Genomic DNA, 17,445 nt, shown 5'->3' with positions numbered 1-17,445 from the left:
GCACGCACGCACGTGGGCAGACATGGACACAGAAACTTCGATAGTATTGATAGGAATTTGAGGCCCTCCAGTGAGTCCCACTGGGAGCCCAGACACGACATCTAGGCCCGCGCCTGTCCTGTCCTCACCAGCAGCCCTGGAGGTGGGAAGGGAAATAGGGTAGAATGTGTGATTCCAGAGTCCTCTCTGCCTGCCTCCCGTGTCCGTCTTCAGAATGCAAATCATCAAGCACTGCACAGTCTGTTTAGCAGTGATGCCGTCAGGATTCCCAAAGTAAATCACCCCCGTTTCCCCCAGGGTGCCCCTGGTGGGAGGGGTCACCATGCAGAGCACTGTTGCCCCCATCCGTGCTCTCCTCTCCTGAAGCCAAGACATTGGTAAGCAGCTAACCAAGTGTTGCACATCTTCCCACTGGCCTTTTTACGTCTGGAAGGTTTTGATTAAACCAGTTTCCTTTAGTGTTTGCCGTAGAGTGGGATCCATCACTGAATTGAGCTGGTTCCTGGAGAGGATGTTTTAGTAACTTGGACACTTTGGCGCAGTGTCTGGGGCCTGGGATTTCTCATCCTTCTAAAAAAAAGTATTTTACAGGCTTTTTTTGGGACTATGTAGATTTATAGCTGGGTGTCTGCCCCAGTGTTTAAGGCTCTGGTGTGATAGGTTTTTGGCTGTTGAGCAACTATAGAGAGTATAAGAGGGGGCCTTTTCATTTAATCAGTTATTGGGGAATGAACATTCTGTTGACTTCTGTTTTGGGAACGAAGACACGTTACTCATTTAATTATCTGGGTCCATGTGAACATTTGAAATATAAATAGGGTCTGCTCTATACCCACCTGACTCTAAACAACGTAGAAATGGCACCATAGGGTTCATTTTATAGAATGCTTCTTCAGAGTTTCTTTAAGTTGAGAACTCCACTAATGCATGTTTGTGGATCACAGTAGTGTTTCTTTATAGATATTTAATTACTTGGCTGGGTAAAAAAAAAAGAAAAAAAGAATGAAAAATATGAAATGAAACTATTGGGAGTCTTTGACCATCTGAAATCATGTAGAGATGCAGGAAAGTGGTATTGAAATTACAGTGGAAGGGAATGGGGCACTAAGAGTTGATTTATCAAAGATTTTTGTATAAAGTATCTTTCTGCCACACAAGCTCATTCTGAGCTTGAAGGATGAATGTAGTAATTGACTTTGGATTCGGTTACAGTGACCACTTACCTAGCATCTGCCTGGTGTCCTGCTAAGACACCTTGGCATATGTTATTTAATTTAGTCCTGATAGGAACCTCGCGTGGTAGGCTAATTATTATATCTCCATTTTATAATGATTAAATTCTACATTGTGTTGGAACATAGGCTCCAACACCTAGCACTTAATGTATCTGTTGAATGAACACATTAGGAAAGTTAGGGCAGTAAAATTTGGCGGTCAGTGAGTGTCGGGAGAGATTGAAATCTGGAGAGGGACTGATGCAGTTTCATGGGAAGGTGACCTTGTCTGCCAGAGGGACTTACGGAATGGCTGAGAAGGGGGATGGACAGTAAGGGGCAGAATAAGATGCCCACTGGTTAACGAGAGGCTCTTGGGGTTGGCACTGTGGACGCTGGTGGGATCTTCGTAACACGTTCTCATGTACATCATCTCATCTCTCCCGTTCATCTGAAAAGAGACGAAAAGTGGTAAATCACAGCTTTAAACACACGTGTAACCACTGCATGGCCCTCAGAGCCCACAGGAAGTGTGTGGAGTTGCTGGGACAATGGCCTCTTAAAATGGCGCAGCAAGCCCGCTGCAGGGACATTCCAGATGGGGATCCGTCAGCAGGCTGTGGTGGCACATGTCTCTCCCGGAAGATGCTAAGCCAAAGCCTGAGCTCCTCGAAGTCTGGGAGCCTCCTCTGTTCATGGCCATCGTGCGTCCTGATTGATGGGAGCTCAGGGTTAGCTGGGACTGGCGCGCTGGTCTGGGACTGCACGGTGCAGAGCACTGGACCGGACCTCAGGGGAGCACTCCTCAGCACAGCCTACCCGTCCGCACCCAGGTGGTGCTCAGCCAGGGCGCTCCTCTTGGAGGTGGGCTGGTTGTACGTTCCCTCAGCCAGTGTGTCTCAGCCTTGGGGACAGTGGGGATCCTGGCAGCCACGGCCCCTGTATTTAGGCATCCCACATCGAATTGTAATGGACACATATGACATTGTGGGTTGTTTTTTTTTTTTTAACATTTTCGGCTTCATCTTATTCACTTATTTTTGGGGTTTCAGTCATGCTTTTATTTATATGTTCTCATAAAACATTTTCCCCTCAGCTTTACTGAGGTGTACCTGACAAAGTCGTAAGGTATTTAAAGTGTACAAACATTATGATTTGATATATGTGTACATTGTGACAGAATTTCTCCTGTCAGGTTAAGATGTTGGGCTTTTATTACGTGCAGCCAAATGGGTGAGACCCTGTATCTACTGAGGTTTGAAATTTTTTATTTAACATTTAGATAAAGTCTTTTTTAGTTGCACATTAAAAAAAGTAAAACACACACACAGCCTAGACTCAGTGTTCAGAATAAGATTTCTTTTCTTGTTCAATTTTGGCTCCTACCTATGATGTTTGGTTCCGTCTCTGAACCATTTGTATCATTTACTTTGGAACTGGTGTCATTCTGAAATGTGACCACAGTCATTCGTTTTCACATCAACCACATATTTGGTGTGGGCTTCTGTGGGCCTGGCGCTGTGCTTGGCTTTGCGGAGGGTACCGAGAGGAATCAGGAACTCAGTGTCTGGGGAAGGAAGTAAGAAAGACAGGATTATCAGTGACTTCTGTACTAGGTGGGAAGAAGCGGGTGCCAGGACAGACTGGTGGGTATGGTGTTAGTGTTTCAGAAGAGAGAGGGACAGCTTCTGGATGTGGGGACGATATAGATAGCTTGCATTTTGGAGAAGGTCGTTGGATCTTGCAGGATGGTAGCCATGGGAGATTTAGGCACAGAGAGGCGTTCTAGGGAGAAGGACTTATATGGACAAAGGGGTGGATACCTGGGGCTTAGCTGGGCTTGACTAAGTGTAGGGTGAATCAGGGCGAACAATGAGGAATCTAGAGGGGAAAAAGAATGAAGACTGAGCTCCAAGAGTGGCCCCTGCCTGTGGGGTCAGGGTCTGTCTTGTTGGCAGACATGAACCAGCACCCAGAGCAGCTCGGTGTAGACAGCCCACCCATATGTTTGAATGACGTGTGGCTTTTTAATTGACAAATTTTATGGTGCTTTCTGGGCAGCAGATTTTTATGCACATAATTCTGTTTTGCTCCCATCTCTTAGGTTTAAAATAGCTTTGATGTGCCACTTTTCTCTTTGTGCTAGAAATCAGAATGGAGCTGTGTCTTATGGCTTAGAGGTTCTGAAGTCTACTCTGTGTCTGTATGAAACTCAAGCTTTAGGTTGTGGCCTGAAGGCCCGAGATATCCAGCGTGGTTGTCTCCAGCATTCTAAGATGTCTCAGGAGCCTGCGCCGTACAGCTCAAATTTATCTAAAATTGCCTTCCTAGAGGCACATGGAGAGTGGCTTGTTTTAGCATCTTAGCGAGCATTGCTTCAGATAACCTGGTTAACCCATGTCCTCCTCTTGTCATTTCTTGCAGATGGTCACAAGAACAAAGAAAATATTTGTAGGCGGATTATCTGCGAACACGGTGGTGGAAGATGTGAAGCAGTACTTTGAGCAGTTTGGCAAGGTAAGTGGCGCATGGGGCTGGCTGCTGCCGCGCCCCCTCCCTTTGCCACAGCTGCGTCCTCAAGAACCTTGTCCTTGCACTTGGTCGTCCAGATTTAAGTGAAATCTGTCAGGAGCTGACATGGAAGAGTCCAGCTTGTGGTTGGCGTGGTGCCCCACGTGCCCACAGGAACAAACAGAGCGGCCTTGCAGTGTGGTGGTGCTGACCACCTGGGGCCTGGGCTGGGAGCCGGTGGTGGTGGCAGCAGTGACTGGGGAGGGATGCGGGGCTGTGACTCACAGGGCAGCAGCTCCTGCAGAAGCTGCTAGAAGCCTGTGAGTCGGTGCTGGGCTTCATTCTGTGCCTTTCTGGAAGATGCATGACGAGTGGAGGCTCCCTGGGGTCCTGTGCGGTTGAACCTTCCCCTGTCAGATGCCCAAGGATACTCGGGAAAGATGCCGGGCTGTACCTGTCAGAATGTGTGTGAGACCGAAGTAAAATGATCCCCTGGGCTCTGTTGCTGGACCAGGCTGGGGGCAATGCAGAACGCCCCCCAGTCAGCCAGGACCCAGAGTGTGAGAGTGTGTAGGTTAAGACAGAGTCAGCAGACAGACAGACAGACAGGATATGCACCCATGGGCGATGTGCTTGATTCAGCCTCCCTCTAGCTGTGGGGGGAGCTGGTGCCTTGGAAAGTAGCGTTCCTCTGATGGCCACATGGTCCCCAGGCTCCGACAAGGCAGCTTGTGGGGGAGGCTAGCCTTGCTGGCTTTGTGTGATCCCCTCCTCTGGCTGCCGCGTCCCGGGAGGCTGGCAGCTGAGAGGCTACGCCGGCCCCCTGCTTCCCGCATCTTTCAGTCGTCATGGATGTTGTCCTGGGAGTCCAGGTGTGCGACAGTCTCCCTTGCAAAGGTCTGCGTCCTTGCTGCTGGAGGGCTGGTGCAGCAGAGAGGGAGAAGGCACTGCGCGTCTTCTAAGCTTTGTCACTCGTGTGCCCCCCGGTGACGGCTGTTGTGCTTGCCCTGGGTGGTACCAGGCACTGCTGCCCACTGACCGGTCTGAAGTTTCTGTGCTTTTATTTGTTTGCTCAAGGTGATGGGCGGCTCAGACCTCGTCCCCGGGTGTGTCGAGTTGTGAGCTACTGTCTGGGATGAGGGCCGGGATCACTGTTTAGCTTCAAAATGGAGATTTTTCCCGTCTCTGGTCATCATCAATTTCTGCATGGATGGGAGACATGCAACAAAGAGAAACCAGGCTCCTCCAGCCCGGCTTGGCGTTCAGAATGGCACTTAACTGCCCTTCCAGGTCGCTTAGGAAAGACGCTTTCCCCATGGCACCGTCTTGCTTTGCCAGCTGGGGGCTGATTCCTTCTGGCCGGTTTTGAAGAATAGCTGAGTGCGTTGGGGACCATGTACTTCTCTTCGAGACTCATTTAAAGCACCAGGGGGCATTGGTCCACTGCCCAGCCCCACCCTGCCTGTGGGGAGAGACTGGAAATAATTAAATGAGACAGGTCCAGCTTGTGTAATGGAAGGCTCGGGAATGTGCGCCCCTTTGCTACAGTTCTGCCTCTAAAACAAGGCCACGAGCAGTGTTTGCAAAATTGAGGTGGAATTCTTTTTTTAGTTATAAACTGGAATCTCATGGTCCTATTTGTGGGTGTCAGAGAAGTTGGGCTATTAGAGTATTCCAGAGTGGCCGGTACCTGCCGCACCTCTGCACGCTTCCACCTCCAGGCTTCTCTCTCTCTCTCTCTCTCATTCTCCCTTTCTCTCTTTTTTCATTAACACTTACAGTTGGGACCCAGTATCCAGCAGTGGGAAGCTCTGCAAGCTTTGGCTGGGCCCACGGCTGCAACCATTCCTGCCCTGAGAACAGTTGTCCCCTTGTCAGAGAGGCATTCACAGACCATCTTCCCTGGCGTGGCCTGCGCTGGGGCTGAAGCTGCTCAGTTAATTTAGCAGTAACATTTGTAGATTCCAGCAGGATGTGTAAACTTATCAGGTGTTTTATTAAAGGACTAAGGAGGCTTTTGAATGTATCAAAGCTGTAACACTCTCTATGCTCCTGTTTTAGTAGCTTGTTTCATACACGTGCTCTCTGCACTATCTGGGTCTGTCTTCAGAGGGGCTTATTCCTCCTTGTGCTGGTGGCTTGTGTTATGTTCGTACCCACCTTGGGCAGGGTCCACCACCTCTCAGGATTCTGGCGTAATTCATTTGGAATCAGAGCCATCAAAAGAGAGGAGACTGTGCTGCTGGGCCTTAAGGCAGTGAGTCAACCCAATGGTGAGTCAACAAACTGATTCTACCCTTCAGTAGTTTATATTCTGGTTGAACAAAACCGAACACACACACACACCTGTGTCAACTAGACTCACATACTTGTACACATTCCCGTCAATAAAGTTGTTTGGGGCCCTTTTTAGTTGGTTAATGGCAAATTAGCGAGGTGGAATTTTATTAGTGAGTATGTACTGTGCTGAGTCCTGGGCCAGGCCATTGACTTATATGATCTCATTTAATTCTTCTCAGGGAGGGTGGTAGGGGTACTGCCCATTTTGTAGCTTGTTAAATGGAGTCTAGGTGGGATTGAGTCTTTGACTCAAGGTCACCCCCGAAAGGTAGAGCTGGATGCAGACTTCCCCTCCAGGCTTGTCTGTTAACAGAACCTGAACCGTGGGCCCTGCTCCAACCTCGGATCAATCCACAGGATGGGCTTAGGGTGGGGAGGATGCAAAAGAAAGGAAGAGACTGTGTCCATCCACGGGCTGGGGACGGTGCTGGGAACTGGACATAGGTCCCCTCGTCTCATTTGCATGGTGGATTTTGGTGTCATCCAGCCCTTTGACAAAGGTGAGCAGTAAGAGTCAGAGAGGTTAAGTCTCAAGGAAGGTCACCCAGGTAAGGCAGGATAACAGCCAGAATTCACACCCTCCTTCCTCGTCCTCCACATCCAGAACTTTCCATCCTTCCACGCCTCCATTCTGGGTTTGCCACCCGTGTTTTAGGTTCCCCGCACTGTCATTCCTCTCTCCTCTCCCTCTTCCCGTCGTGCCTGAGGCGGCCGCTGCTTCAACTGTTTATTTCAGGTGGCCATCAAGAGGGGTAAGACTGCTATCATGGGGCTGGGCTAAGAGAGTTTAAATATGTCATTACTGTAAGTGGAGTGGGGGCAGAATGACACACTGAGAGCTTTAAATAACTCACATTGGAGGTTTGTAAACCCTTTTGGGCATTTCTCCCACCTTCCTCCCAGAAACTTATCCCCATCCCCTTGCTTAGGGGTGTCATTACTTGTTTATATTTCCGATGAGATTATGAAGTGCGGCCTTTGGCATAAGGATTCTGCCCACTTGGATGGCCGTCCTCACCCCCTGGGTAGCTGTTCTGATGCTGTCATTAGAGGAAAGTGAGGTAGAAGTATTCCAGGCCCTCGTGCTGGGCCTGCCTGTACAGTGTCCCCACTGTGACACCTTAACAGGCCGTTTCTTTTCTGGCCTCAGTTTCTCCTCTAAGGGAAGGAGTTGGAAAAGTTGTAAAGGGTCAGATAGTAAATGTTTTTGGCTTTACAGAACATAACGGTCTCTGTCACAACTACTTAATTCTGCTTTTATATGGCGGAAGCAGCTATGGCCAATCCATTATCGGATGTGGCTGTGTTCCAATAAAACTTTATAAGTATAGGTAGTGGGCCACTTTTGTCCTGTGGGCCATAATTTGCCAGCCCCTGGACTAGGTTATTCCTAAGGTTGGTTTCAAACTTGAAAATTCAATAATCTAGAAAGTGTGTTTAAACACACAGGGGCACCTGGGTGGCTCAGTCAGTTGGGCGTCTGCCTTCAGCTCAGGTCATGATCCTGGGGTCCTGGGATTGCCTTGCATCGGGCTCCCTGCTGAGCAGGGAGCCTGCTTCTCCCTCTCCCTCTGCCCCTCCCCCTGTTTGTGCATGGTCTCTGTCTCTCAAATAAATAAATAAAATCTTCAAAAAAAATAAACATACATAAGTGGGGCAGATGGATGGATAGGTATCTATCCATAGACTGTAACCAAAACAAGATATTACCAATAGCAATGAGCATGATGAGTGAAACCGTCATAACTGTGGTAGAGTTAATTTCTGGACTGCAAGATGCAGGAACAGTGAAGGGATTCTCTATTTGGAAAAAGGTGCTATTTATAAACCAGAATCTTCGTCCTATGAGTAAGATCCAGGGATCTGTAGAGTATTTCCACCTCCTTATTACATGTGCTAGATCTAAATTAATGAAGACTCAGATTTTGTGAAGTTCAGATTTTACTGCAAAGATTCTTTTGCTATGAGTTGATGTTTCTGACTTTGAGGGATGTGTGCTTTGTGCTAAGCTTTTTGATGCATTTTAAAATCTGATTCTCAAAGCTGTCAAGCAAGATAGGTGGAGTATCTGTCATGTAGATGACCAGACTGATGTGGAAGAAGGTCATGAGTTGTCCAAGATCACACAAGCGCATGCTGGGGAGAGCCCAGGTAGTCATTCATTTTTGTACCATCTAGCCTCTTTTCACCGTTTATAAAAACCCCATCTCCTACTTTACCACGAAGCAGCCCCTATACTCCGAGGGAGCAGGTTCTGTTCATTTGCCAAGAATGTTGATGTGCGGCAATTTATTTCACCGCGTCAGGTTTCCTAGTGGACGTTATCTGTGCTCACGATTTTCGTATGTCCAGGAATGATGTACGCAGACCATTCCAGAAAGTGGCACGTGAATGATCCTCTCGATAGGCACGTACAGACCCAGACAATCGCTTGGAGGGTTCACCACCCTGCTCCCCACATAGCCATCCAGAAGAGCCCAGCTTGGTAATTAAAAATCACTGGGATCAAAGAAGCTCCATGTGCGTGGGTTCCTCCTTCTCCCCTTTTGGCCCCTCCTTCAAGTACCGGTTTCTTAAATTCTCACTTATAGGATTTTGGAGATCAAAAAGAGGCCTTTAAACTTAATGAATTCTCGGCTTCATCCTGGATGGAGCAGTTCTGCACCTTTCAGCTGTTCACCTCGATGATAGGGCTGCTCAGTGCCGAGCTCACTAGGTAATTCTCACTTTATAGAACTCCTGTGAAAGCAAAGCAGCCCGCATCTGGAGGCTTCCAATTATACTTCACATGGTGAACTGTGTAATTAGTTTGGAAGACTTACGCTCAGTCGTTGGTTTATCCTAATCGGCTTTGGCTTTCCCCACCAACAAAGTGAGCTTATTTTGCTAAGCTGAAACGACTCTGCACCCTTTGTTCCAGCCTTTTATTGTCTCATTCCTTTCATTCTGTTTTACTGCCAAAGTTCTGTTTCATTAGGCCTACAAGTCATTTCCAATTCAGTGGGCTGCTACAATCCGGCCTTTATCACTCCACTGCCCTGGTTCCCATGTCCCTTCTGGGCCAGTGCCCGAGTTTGCGGTTTGACATGAGGGCTTTAACCCCTTCCTAGGCCAGCCCCTCTGGTCTCCTGTGGTGGACAGCAAGAGGAGGTCTTCAGGGAAACGGGGTTTGGAGAGTTAGAGCTCTTTAGGTCCCATCAAAGGGGAGCCCTGTGGAAATGAGGTGAAAAGGGTCCTCCGGAGTCCTTTTGTTGGAGTGGGGTTGTGTGTGGGCCTCTAAAAGTGAACTTGAGCTACAGAGAATGGTGCTTGAAGTCTTTTGGAGAAAAAAAAAATTGAAAATAAGAATGAATTGGCTTTTTATATGGTGGGATCTTTTCATTTACCCCGCCTGTGTGTGGGATGGTCGGAGGGTGCGCTCGAAGGAAGTGTCTGACGCCGATGATTTCCTCGCTCCGGGTTGTAATGTGCAGGTGGGGTGTTCGTGGCCACTGCTCAGAGAGTCCCTTTTGATACTGCGTGTGTGAGGAGAGGAAGAGCTAACATAAAAATGTTAGAAAGCCTTTGAAATTTGAAGGGCAAGAGATTCGGGAGAAAATAAATAAGCAACCTCACCGTGTTCCTGACGGTGGACTGTGATTCTGAGGTAATGTTTTATCGCTTCTACATGTGCGTCGTAGATAAATGGAGCTCCATGCAGTGTGTGGTTCGCTCAGACCAGGCCTGGAAAACAAAAGTCCCCGTCTGTCCTTTGTGGGCACCAAAGCTCCCAGGAGGCCTTTGTCTTCTGAGGTGGTTTGTCCAGGTTGACCGACTGGAAGGTGGCCAGTGTGACCACGCCTCGCCTGTCCTCTGCTGGCCTTTGCTCTGGAGAGCCTTGATGTTCCTCAGACCTTCTTGAGTTACAGCTGTGGAGTGGGCCAGGAAGGGCCCCCGTTGCTCTCCCCTCCCTGACTGGCCATGCTGAAGGCTACTTTTGTGTTCAGTTTTCTTCCTGTAATAACCCAGAACAAGGCCAACACTGTCCTCATGTTTTATTAATTCTCTGTCTGGTTTGTGTCAGCCTCTCCCTTCGGAAGTGTGTCATATGGGGGAGGGGACTTTATTTGCCCTCTGACCCCGGGTAGAGCTGCTGAGTGCAAAGAGGCGCAGTTAGCCGCGGGAGAACCTCCCTCATCTGCCTGCCTCAGCTTCCTAGGCCAGGTGGCAGCAAGCAAACAAGCAGTACCCACAAGTAATGTGATCCTTGGGCTTTGCAGGTAAACCCTCCTACCAAACAAAACAACTTCGTGTTTTCCTGATGAACTTTTTCCTCCATAATGGAGACCAGTTTCTTTTGCAGCCAGTGGAGTGAGGCGAGTTAGAAATTAATTGAGCACTCCAACCTCACAATCAGACATAAATTCTGCCTTGCCTTGCCTTGCCTTGCCTTGCCTTGCCTTGCCTTGCCTTGCCTTTCCTTTCCTTTCCTTTCCTTTCCTTTCCTTTCCTTTCCTTTCCTTTTTTCTTTTCTTTTCTTTTTTCTTTTCTTTTCCTTTTTCTTACCTCTTCTCCCCTTCCCTCCCCTCCCCTCTCCTCTCCTTTTCTCTTGCTTAAAAAAAGGGGCTCCTGAAATAGTAGGTTCCTAGGAAAACTTCACATTTCCTTTTTAGTGTATAAAATATAGCCCGCTGTGGTTGGGCAAATGCATCAGACCTTATTATTGCTCTGTTAACAGTGTTTTAAAATGTACAAATAGCAAAACAGGATGCCTCCTGGGTAGCAAGCTGGGAAAACTTTGAGATTATGTTAATCAAATTCCACGCTTCACATGCATAGTAGGTAGAGGAACCAGGCCCGAACTTTCTGGCGTGGCTATTTAACTGGGCTTTCCCAGGATGGTGGCGCTTGATTTAATTTTTCTAGGGGGCGGCCCAGGACAGGAAGGAGTTAATGAGCCTGAGAGGGGTAGTGGGGAGGGGGTTTTAAGCTCTTCCACCAGCTCACCTTCCCAGAGCCCTCCTGGCAGCCTCTGAAGACGTCACTTACAATGGAGCTGTTAGCATGAGAAAGAAAGCCTTTCTCCCCCTGGACGTACTTCAGTGGGAACGGCAAGTGTCTGAGAAATCGCGGTTCGAGCTTGTGCCAGTGGGTGCAAGGAGTGGTTCTTATGGAAGAGAAAGCTCAGTTCATTTAGGCTTGGCATAGAAATGGAATTCCATTGTTTGGTGGAGTGAACATTGATATGGAGATTCCCGCCCACCCCCCACCCCGTCAGTTGGATACCCCATTACTTGGGTCGTGTATGCTCTTCTTTTCTTGCTTTTTCTTCTCCTTCTCCCCGCCCCCCCCCATCTTTTGTCCTCTGAGAATTAGTCTCTCTGTAGAAGGGCCGGATCTGTCAAGTTACCACCCTCTAAATTTTTACAGCTCTGTATATTCAGACTTGGTATTTGTGAATCAGCTCCAAGTGGGCTGCCAGTCCGGGCTTTATTTACATTCGAAGCCATAAGAGTGAGAGCCCCAGAAAAATGTTAATATGCAGGAAGAGGCAGAAGGGTTGAGTTTCTGACTGTTGCTAACCTCGCCACTGCCTTTAAAACCAATCATGAGGCACACGGCTGATATTTAATAGCTTTTAGCTGATTATTTTTCTTCTCCTCCTCTTTCTTTTCTATCCAAGTTGACCTGGGTGTACTTGAGCGGAAATGAAGTCATCCAAATGCTGAATTAGAATAATCACAGGCCTCCAAGAATGAAATGGAAGCAGAGATTAAATGGTAGAGGGAAAGCTGGTATTAATAAGCACCAGGAAAACTTTGCATAAAATAAATAGGAGATTTGATAGATTGAATTTGTATACCCCGTTTCCATTTTTCTCCACTTGGTGCTGTCCTCCTAGAGTGGAGTCCCTGGCAGAGTGGGATTTGTTTTGCCATGAGTCCACATACCTTCAGCCGCCCAGGTGATGGTTCTTTCTTCTTGGTGGGGCGTTTGTGGGACGAGGCCATCTCCAGGATGGAAGAGAATCTGGGTGGAGGGGCCGTGGAAGGGTTGGGTGATTACTTGTTGCCAGTGTGGGGTGGGTGGTGGGAGGCAGCGCACTGCAGGCAACCAGTGAATAGTATTGACGATTCCTACTGTAGGGAGAAGAGCAGGGCTGGGTAAAGGTAGGGTGACCAGCTGTCCTGGTTTGCCTAGGACTGAGGAGTTTCCAGGAACTCAGGGCATGCAGACCAGAATGAGTTGGTCACCTGAGTAAAGGGGAGGTGGGAAAGTGGAGATACTTGGCCTGCAGCTCCTAAAGGGATGAAACCTTCTTGGACCACCTCCAGGCAGATTTAAATATTCCTTCCTGTGTCTTCCAGCATGCTTACTTCAGATCCATTTTACAGTCTGCCTTCCTGCACTCCCACAGGCCAGTAAGTGTTCAGGGAGAAGCGGCCTGTGGGAGGCAGGACAGACAGACAGACCCACAGCCCTGCAGCAAGGGACAGCGGGTCATTTACTTGGAGTGTAGGACCCTTTGGGCTCCTGTCTGGGCTTCTACTTGGGGATTATTTCTTCATCTCTTGAAAATAATAAAAATTCTGCCCCGTGTCGAGAAAAGTGAATTCCTTAAAGAGCAAAATAAGGATTTAATTCGATTAGAAAAACCCAGCAGAGTGGTTCGTTTACAGGAAGTCGTTTTTTAGGTGGTCTGTAGTAGAAGATGCAATTTGCGCAATGGGATTAGTTGTAAATTAGAGATTTTTGGTCATTGAGTTTGCTAACGGTCTTTTATGATTGGCAGCAGAGGTAAATATTTTCAGACTTGCTTATTGTTTACAGACTGTTAGTATTTAGAAAAAAACAAAACAGTGTAGGGGGCTTTTCACTTTAGGGAACATAAATAAGAGTATGGGCTGACCAGAGGTGGCCTTCCCGATCTTATTCTCAGCTTTCTTAGGGAATGGTAGAGGGTAGGGTGAGCACCAGGCAGAGGCGTGCTGGAGGAGCCGGTGAGGGACCTGGCCGATTCTCTCATATGGAAACACTTTTTTAAAATTTTTATCTTTTAAAAAGACTACCCCATTTCTTTTATTGATATATGTGTGCTTTTTTTTTTTTTTTTAAGATTTTATTTCTTTGAGAGAGGGAGAGAGAGAGAACACAAGCCAGGGGAGAGGAGGAGGGAGAGGGAGAAGCCGACTCCCCACTGCGCAAGGAGCCCGATGTGGGGCTCGATCCCAGGACCCTGGGATCATGACCTGAGCTGAAGGCAGACGCTTAACTGACTGAGCCACCCGGGGGCCCCGATATATGTGTTCCGGTAGCAAAAAAGGAGGATTTCTTGGTGTCATAGCACTTCCTGCCAACTAAGTTGGCATCTGTGCTCGGATTCAGAGATTCTTGGTTGCTGACAGCTTTTGAGTGTCTTTTGATTTGTCTCTGTCCAAACAGCCCCGTGCAGGAGGAGGAGGATCTTGTGTGAAAGTTAGGAAAGGAGGGCTGGGGGAGTGTACATGACCTGCTTGGGACACCTCCGCGGGACTGCAGTAGGGACCGAGGTGTGGAGGTCCTGCGGTTTGCTGTTACCCCTGAGCTGCTCCTGCGGGGCTGCCTCCCTCGGGCGTCTGGGGTGCCAGGCCCCGCAGTGCGCGGTGCCTTAGGATTACAGTGGCACCTTTCTCAGGAAGCGATGACTTTATGGTTGTTTGTTTTCGACATATTATATTAGAAGAAATATTATGGCACAGAATGCAAACTTTGCATAATTGTGTTTGAAAAAACCGTGAGACTTGGAGACATCTCGGGAGAGCTGCTGGCTGCATTGGCCCCTGTCCCCAGTAATTCTGGGCTGTCCCATAACTTACTTGACCATTAGGAGCACTTGGGTAGAAACATTGAGAATTACTACTGTTTAGCATAGGGGTTGGCACACTTTCTCTGTAAAGGGCCAGATAATAACTATTTTCAGTTTTGTGGCCCAGATGGTCGCTCACAACCATTCAGCTCTGCCACTGTAGTGTCAATGACAGCAGCCGGAGACAGTATGAAAACAAATGGCTGTGGCTGTGTTCCAATAAAACTTTATTTACAAAACCCAGAAGGCTGCTGGCTTTGGCCCTCAGCCACAGTTGCCAACCCCCTGGTTTAGCTTAACGCCTGGTAATAAGGGCGTGGAATTTTTATACTCGGACTGTCTGATACCAAATCCAGCTCACCTATTTATTAGCTCTATAACCTTGGGCAGGTCATTTAACGTCTTTCTACCTCAGTTTCTTTATGTGTAGAATGGAAATAAGGATGGTACTTAGCCCACAGGATCGACACAATGATTAAATGAACTAATACATAGGGACGCCTGGGTGACACAGTCGACTGAGCGGCGCGCTCTTGGTTTTGGCTCAGGTGACGCTCTCAGGGTCGTGGGATCAGGCCCTGTTGGCTCCAAGGTCAGTGCGGCGTCTGCTTGAGATTCTCTCTTCCTCTCCCTCTGCCCCTCCCGTGTGTGCACCCTCTCTCTCTCTCTAAAAGTAAAATAAATCTTAAAAAAAAATGAACTAATACCTGTATTATAAGTTCTTAGCATCCTGCCAGAAATAGAGCAAGTGCTTTGTAAATATTAGAAATATCAGCTGCTGTAATTTTTATCCTCTGAAACCCAGGTTCAGCCTCTGGAATTGCCTTTCCCATCCTACCCAGCAGTAGCCCTGACTTGGGTGCGTGTGCAAGCACATACGTGCACGTACAGGCTACAGGCTCTTCCTTCTTTCCCATCTGTCCTCTGGGTGGGCTTACCACTCAGTGTGCCCCCCCACCTTGGGGATAACACACAGTGCAAGGTCTTTCCTGGATCCTCTAAGCCTAAAGAGGAAGATTCAGTGTCTTGTAAATGTCTATGGCACATACTTCCAATTCATTCCAGCTACCCTGGTGCTTCTGGTGTGTGGAACGAACCTCGAGTTGCTCTGGCTTTGATGGAAAATGTTGAACTGATGTGGGCCAGAAAAGAATTCTTCTGGTTGGACCCTGCTAGCTGAACTCTTTAAACTTGTTTGAATAATTAAACTTTTGTGTGTGTGTGTGGAGGGTAGGAGATAGTGTCTGGAAATTGGCCCAATATCATTTAGCTGATGTTTATCAAAATATATTTATATGTATTGATCCACTGACCTATTTATTGAGTTTATTTAGCCTCTTGAGAGAGCTTTTTACATCCTCATTTAAGTTTTTTTTTCCCTTTTCCTTTTCATGTGATTCTAATAAGCTTGTTTTTCTGGTTTTAAATTTATAGCAATTATTAAGGGGTGGGAAGATGTTAATAAGCTCAGTGTAAAGAGGAAGGGAAAAAACCCTATAAAAACAAAAAGACTTAGATGTTTGGAAGTACCACATTGTGGGACCATTTAGTGCAGGGAAATAGCCATCCTTCCTCATTAGGTACAGAAGGCATCTTTTCTACAGCCTCGTGCATCATTCATTGTTCATTGATTCATTCACCAGATCTTGATTCTCTTCCGAATGCCAGGCACTGAGCTAGGAGCCAGGGGTGCCTCAGTGAACGAAAGAGACAGGATCCCTGCTTACTTGTGGCTTGAGTTTTAGGATGGGGTCGGGGAGGACCAGCCAAGAGCAAACAAGTAAATAATAAAAGTAACTACAAATTGTCTCATAAAGAAAACAGACCAAGAGCTGAGAGAACCCATAACGGGAATCTTGGTGTATCAAGAGAAAAGTCAAACGCGAGTACCCTCTTTGCCCCGAGTAGACTGTCAGTTCCACCAACGTAGAGCGGGATCTGTTCACTCACCGTGTAGCACCAGGACTGTCCCAGTGCCTGGGCAGTAGTTGGCGCTCAGCAAATAGTGACAGAATGAATGGGCTTTCTGTATTAGAGGGCAGAGCTGTGCCAGTCATTGGAGAAGGAGTTTCAAATGGTAAAGTTACAATTTTTCTTTTTAAAAATGAGCCTTTTAAGAAAATGTATTCAATTATCTGGAGCATTTCTTTACATGGAACCTATCATTCCCCTGAATCCGGGACAAATGACCTTTTTTTTTTTTTTTTTTTTATATGATTTGATTTTATATCTTTTAAGGATTTTATTTTTAAGCAATCTCTACACCCAACATGGGGCCTGGACCTACAACCCCAAGATCAAGAGTCACATGCTCCACCGATTAAGCCAGCCAGGCACCCCTCTAAGATTTTATTTTTAAGTCATCTCTGCATCCAGCGTGGGGCTTGAACTCACAACTCTGAGATCAAGAGTCACACACTCTATTGACTGAGCCAGTCAGGTGCCCCTAAATGAGCTATTTCTACCCTGCAGTAAAAGTTTAATAGAACTAAGGGACTATCTGGGCAGGGTAGAGCTGGCAAGCATGGCTTTGTACAGAGCAGGTAGCTTCTCAGGTGGGTCTTGGCGTAAGGGGTAGACACAGCTGTCCTGGCAAAGGGACGGATGAGAGGGGGGTAAGAACAGGGTATATCTTTTCATGTCTCGCCGTCTCCCCTGCTCTTCTTTCTGTCTTTGGTCTTAGAAAGTAGTAGGGCTGCTGAGAGGGAGTTACCAAGTAGGGTCTGTGGTGGGTTCGTCGTGGCTCAGAGGTGCGTGGATCCTCCCAGGGTGGGAACACTAGGTGGGCTCTGGGCAGCTTCCTCCCCAGACTTGTTCTGTGATCATCCAGGCTGGGCAGTAAAAACAGGTCCAGCAACGTTAAGCCAGAGCACAAACATCTCTGAAGTCGGTAAATCTGGCTGTGGACAGAGAGAACTCGTTTGTGGGTACATTTTTTCCCCTCTCGACAGAACAGAGAAGTGCCATTGGCATTTTATTGCCAGGCTCTTGGGAATTGTTATGTGGGATGGAGTTGAATGATTCTGGACTTTCACCTCAAGTAGACTTGAGCTTGAATCTGGATGCTGCCATTGGCTTTGAGCGTTGTGACCTTGGGCTAGTGATTTTGCTCTTTTGAGCCTCACTTCTTGTCCTTGAAGTGGGGATACAATTTTATTTACAGGGTGGCTGTGAGAATAAAAGGAGACAGGTTTCCCCTGTGTCTGTCACATGGGTGTTGAGGAATAGGGTCCCCTCCCCACGTTCATCCCCCTTCCTCATAGACACACACCCTGTGTATCCAAAGTCCCAAACTGCTGACCTCCACCAGGTTCATCCCCCGCCTATCAACTCTCTACAGTAATCTGTACGATGCCCTTCCTATATGCTAAATGGCTGGTCTTGAGTTTCTCAGGGACTTGTCTCTTGGACCCTCCTAGTCTCTGCCCCCATGCCTCCGTAACCATCAGTTCTGTGACAGATCCTGAGCCAGAGAAGTCCTGCATCTAAGATCCTGCTAGATTTAGCCCAGCTGGAGCTACTGTTGGGGGAGGCCAATGGGAGGATTTGGCTTTT

General features: G+C 47.7%; 1 protein-coding gene across 6 annotated transcripts in view; it reads left to right on the top strand.

The window, feature by feature from the left end:
* Positions 1–17,445, top strand: part of MSI2 (musashi RNA binding protein 2) — a 389,166-nt gene that overhangs the window by 126,658 nt on the left and 245,063 nt on the right. For all 6 annotated transcript variants that reach the window (XM_073879573.1, XM_073879572.1, XM_073879574.1 and 3 more), the window contains exon 6: positions 3,639–3,731. In XM_073879573.1, the coding sequence (XP_073735674.1) occupies positions 3,639–3,731 (93 nt within the window). The remainder of the gene's footprint in view (positions 1–3,638; positions 3,732–17,445) is intronic.

The sequence above is a fragment of the Callorhinus ursinus genome, unplaced genomic scaffold, assembly GCF_003265705.2.
Source record: "Callorhinus ursinus isolate GAN/ISIS: 27379988/994484 unplaced genomic scaffold, GSC_fseal_2.0 scaffold34, whole genome shotgun sequence".
In the NCBI taxonomy this organism is placed as follows: domain Eukaryota; kingdom Metazoa; phylum Chordata; class Mammalia; order Carnivora; family Otariidae; genus Callorhinus; species Callorhinus ursinus.
This window is presented reverse-complemented; position numbering and strand designations above follow the sequence as displayed.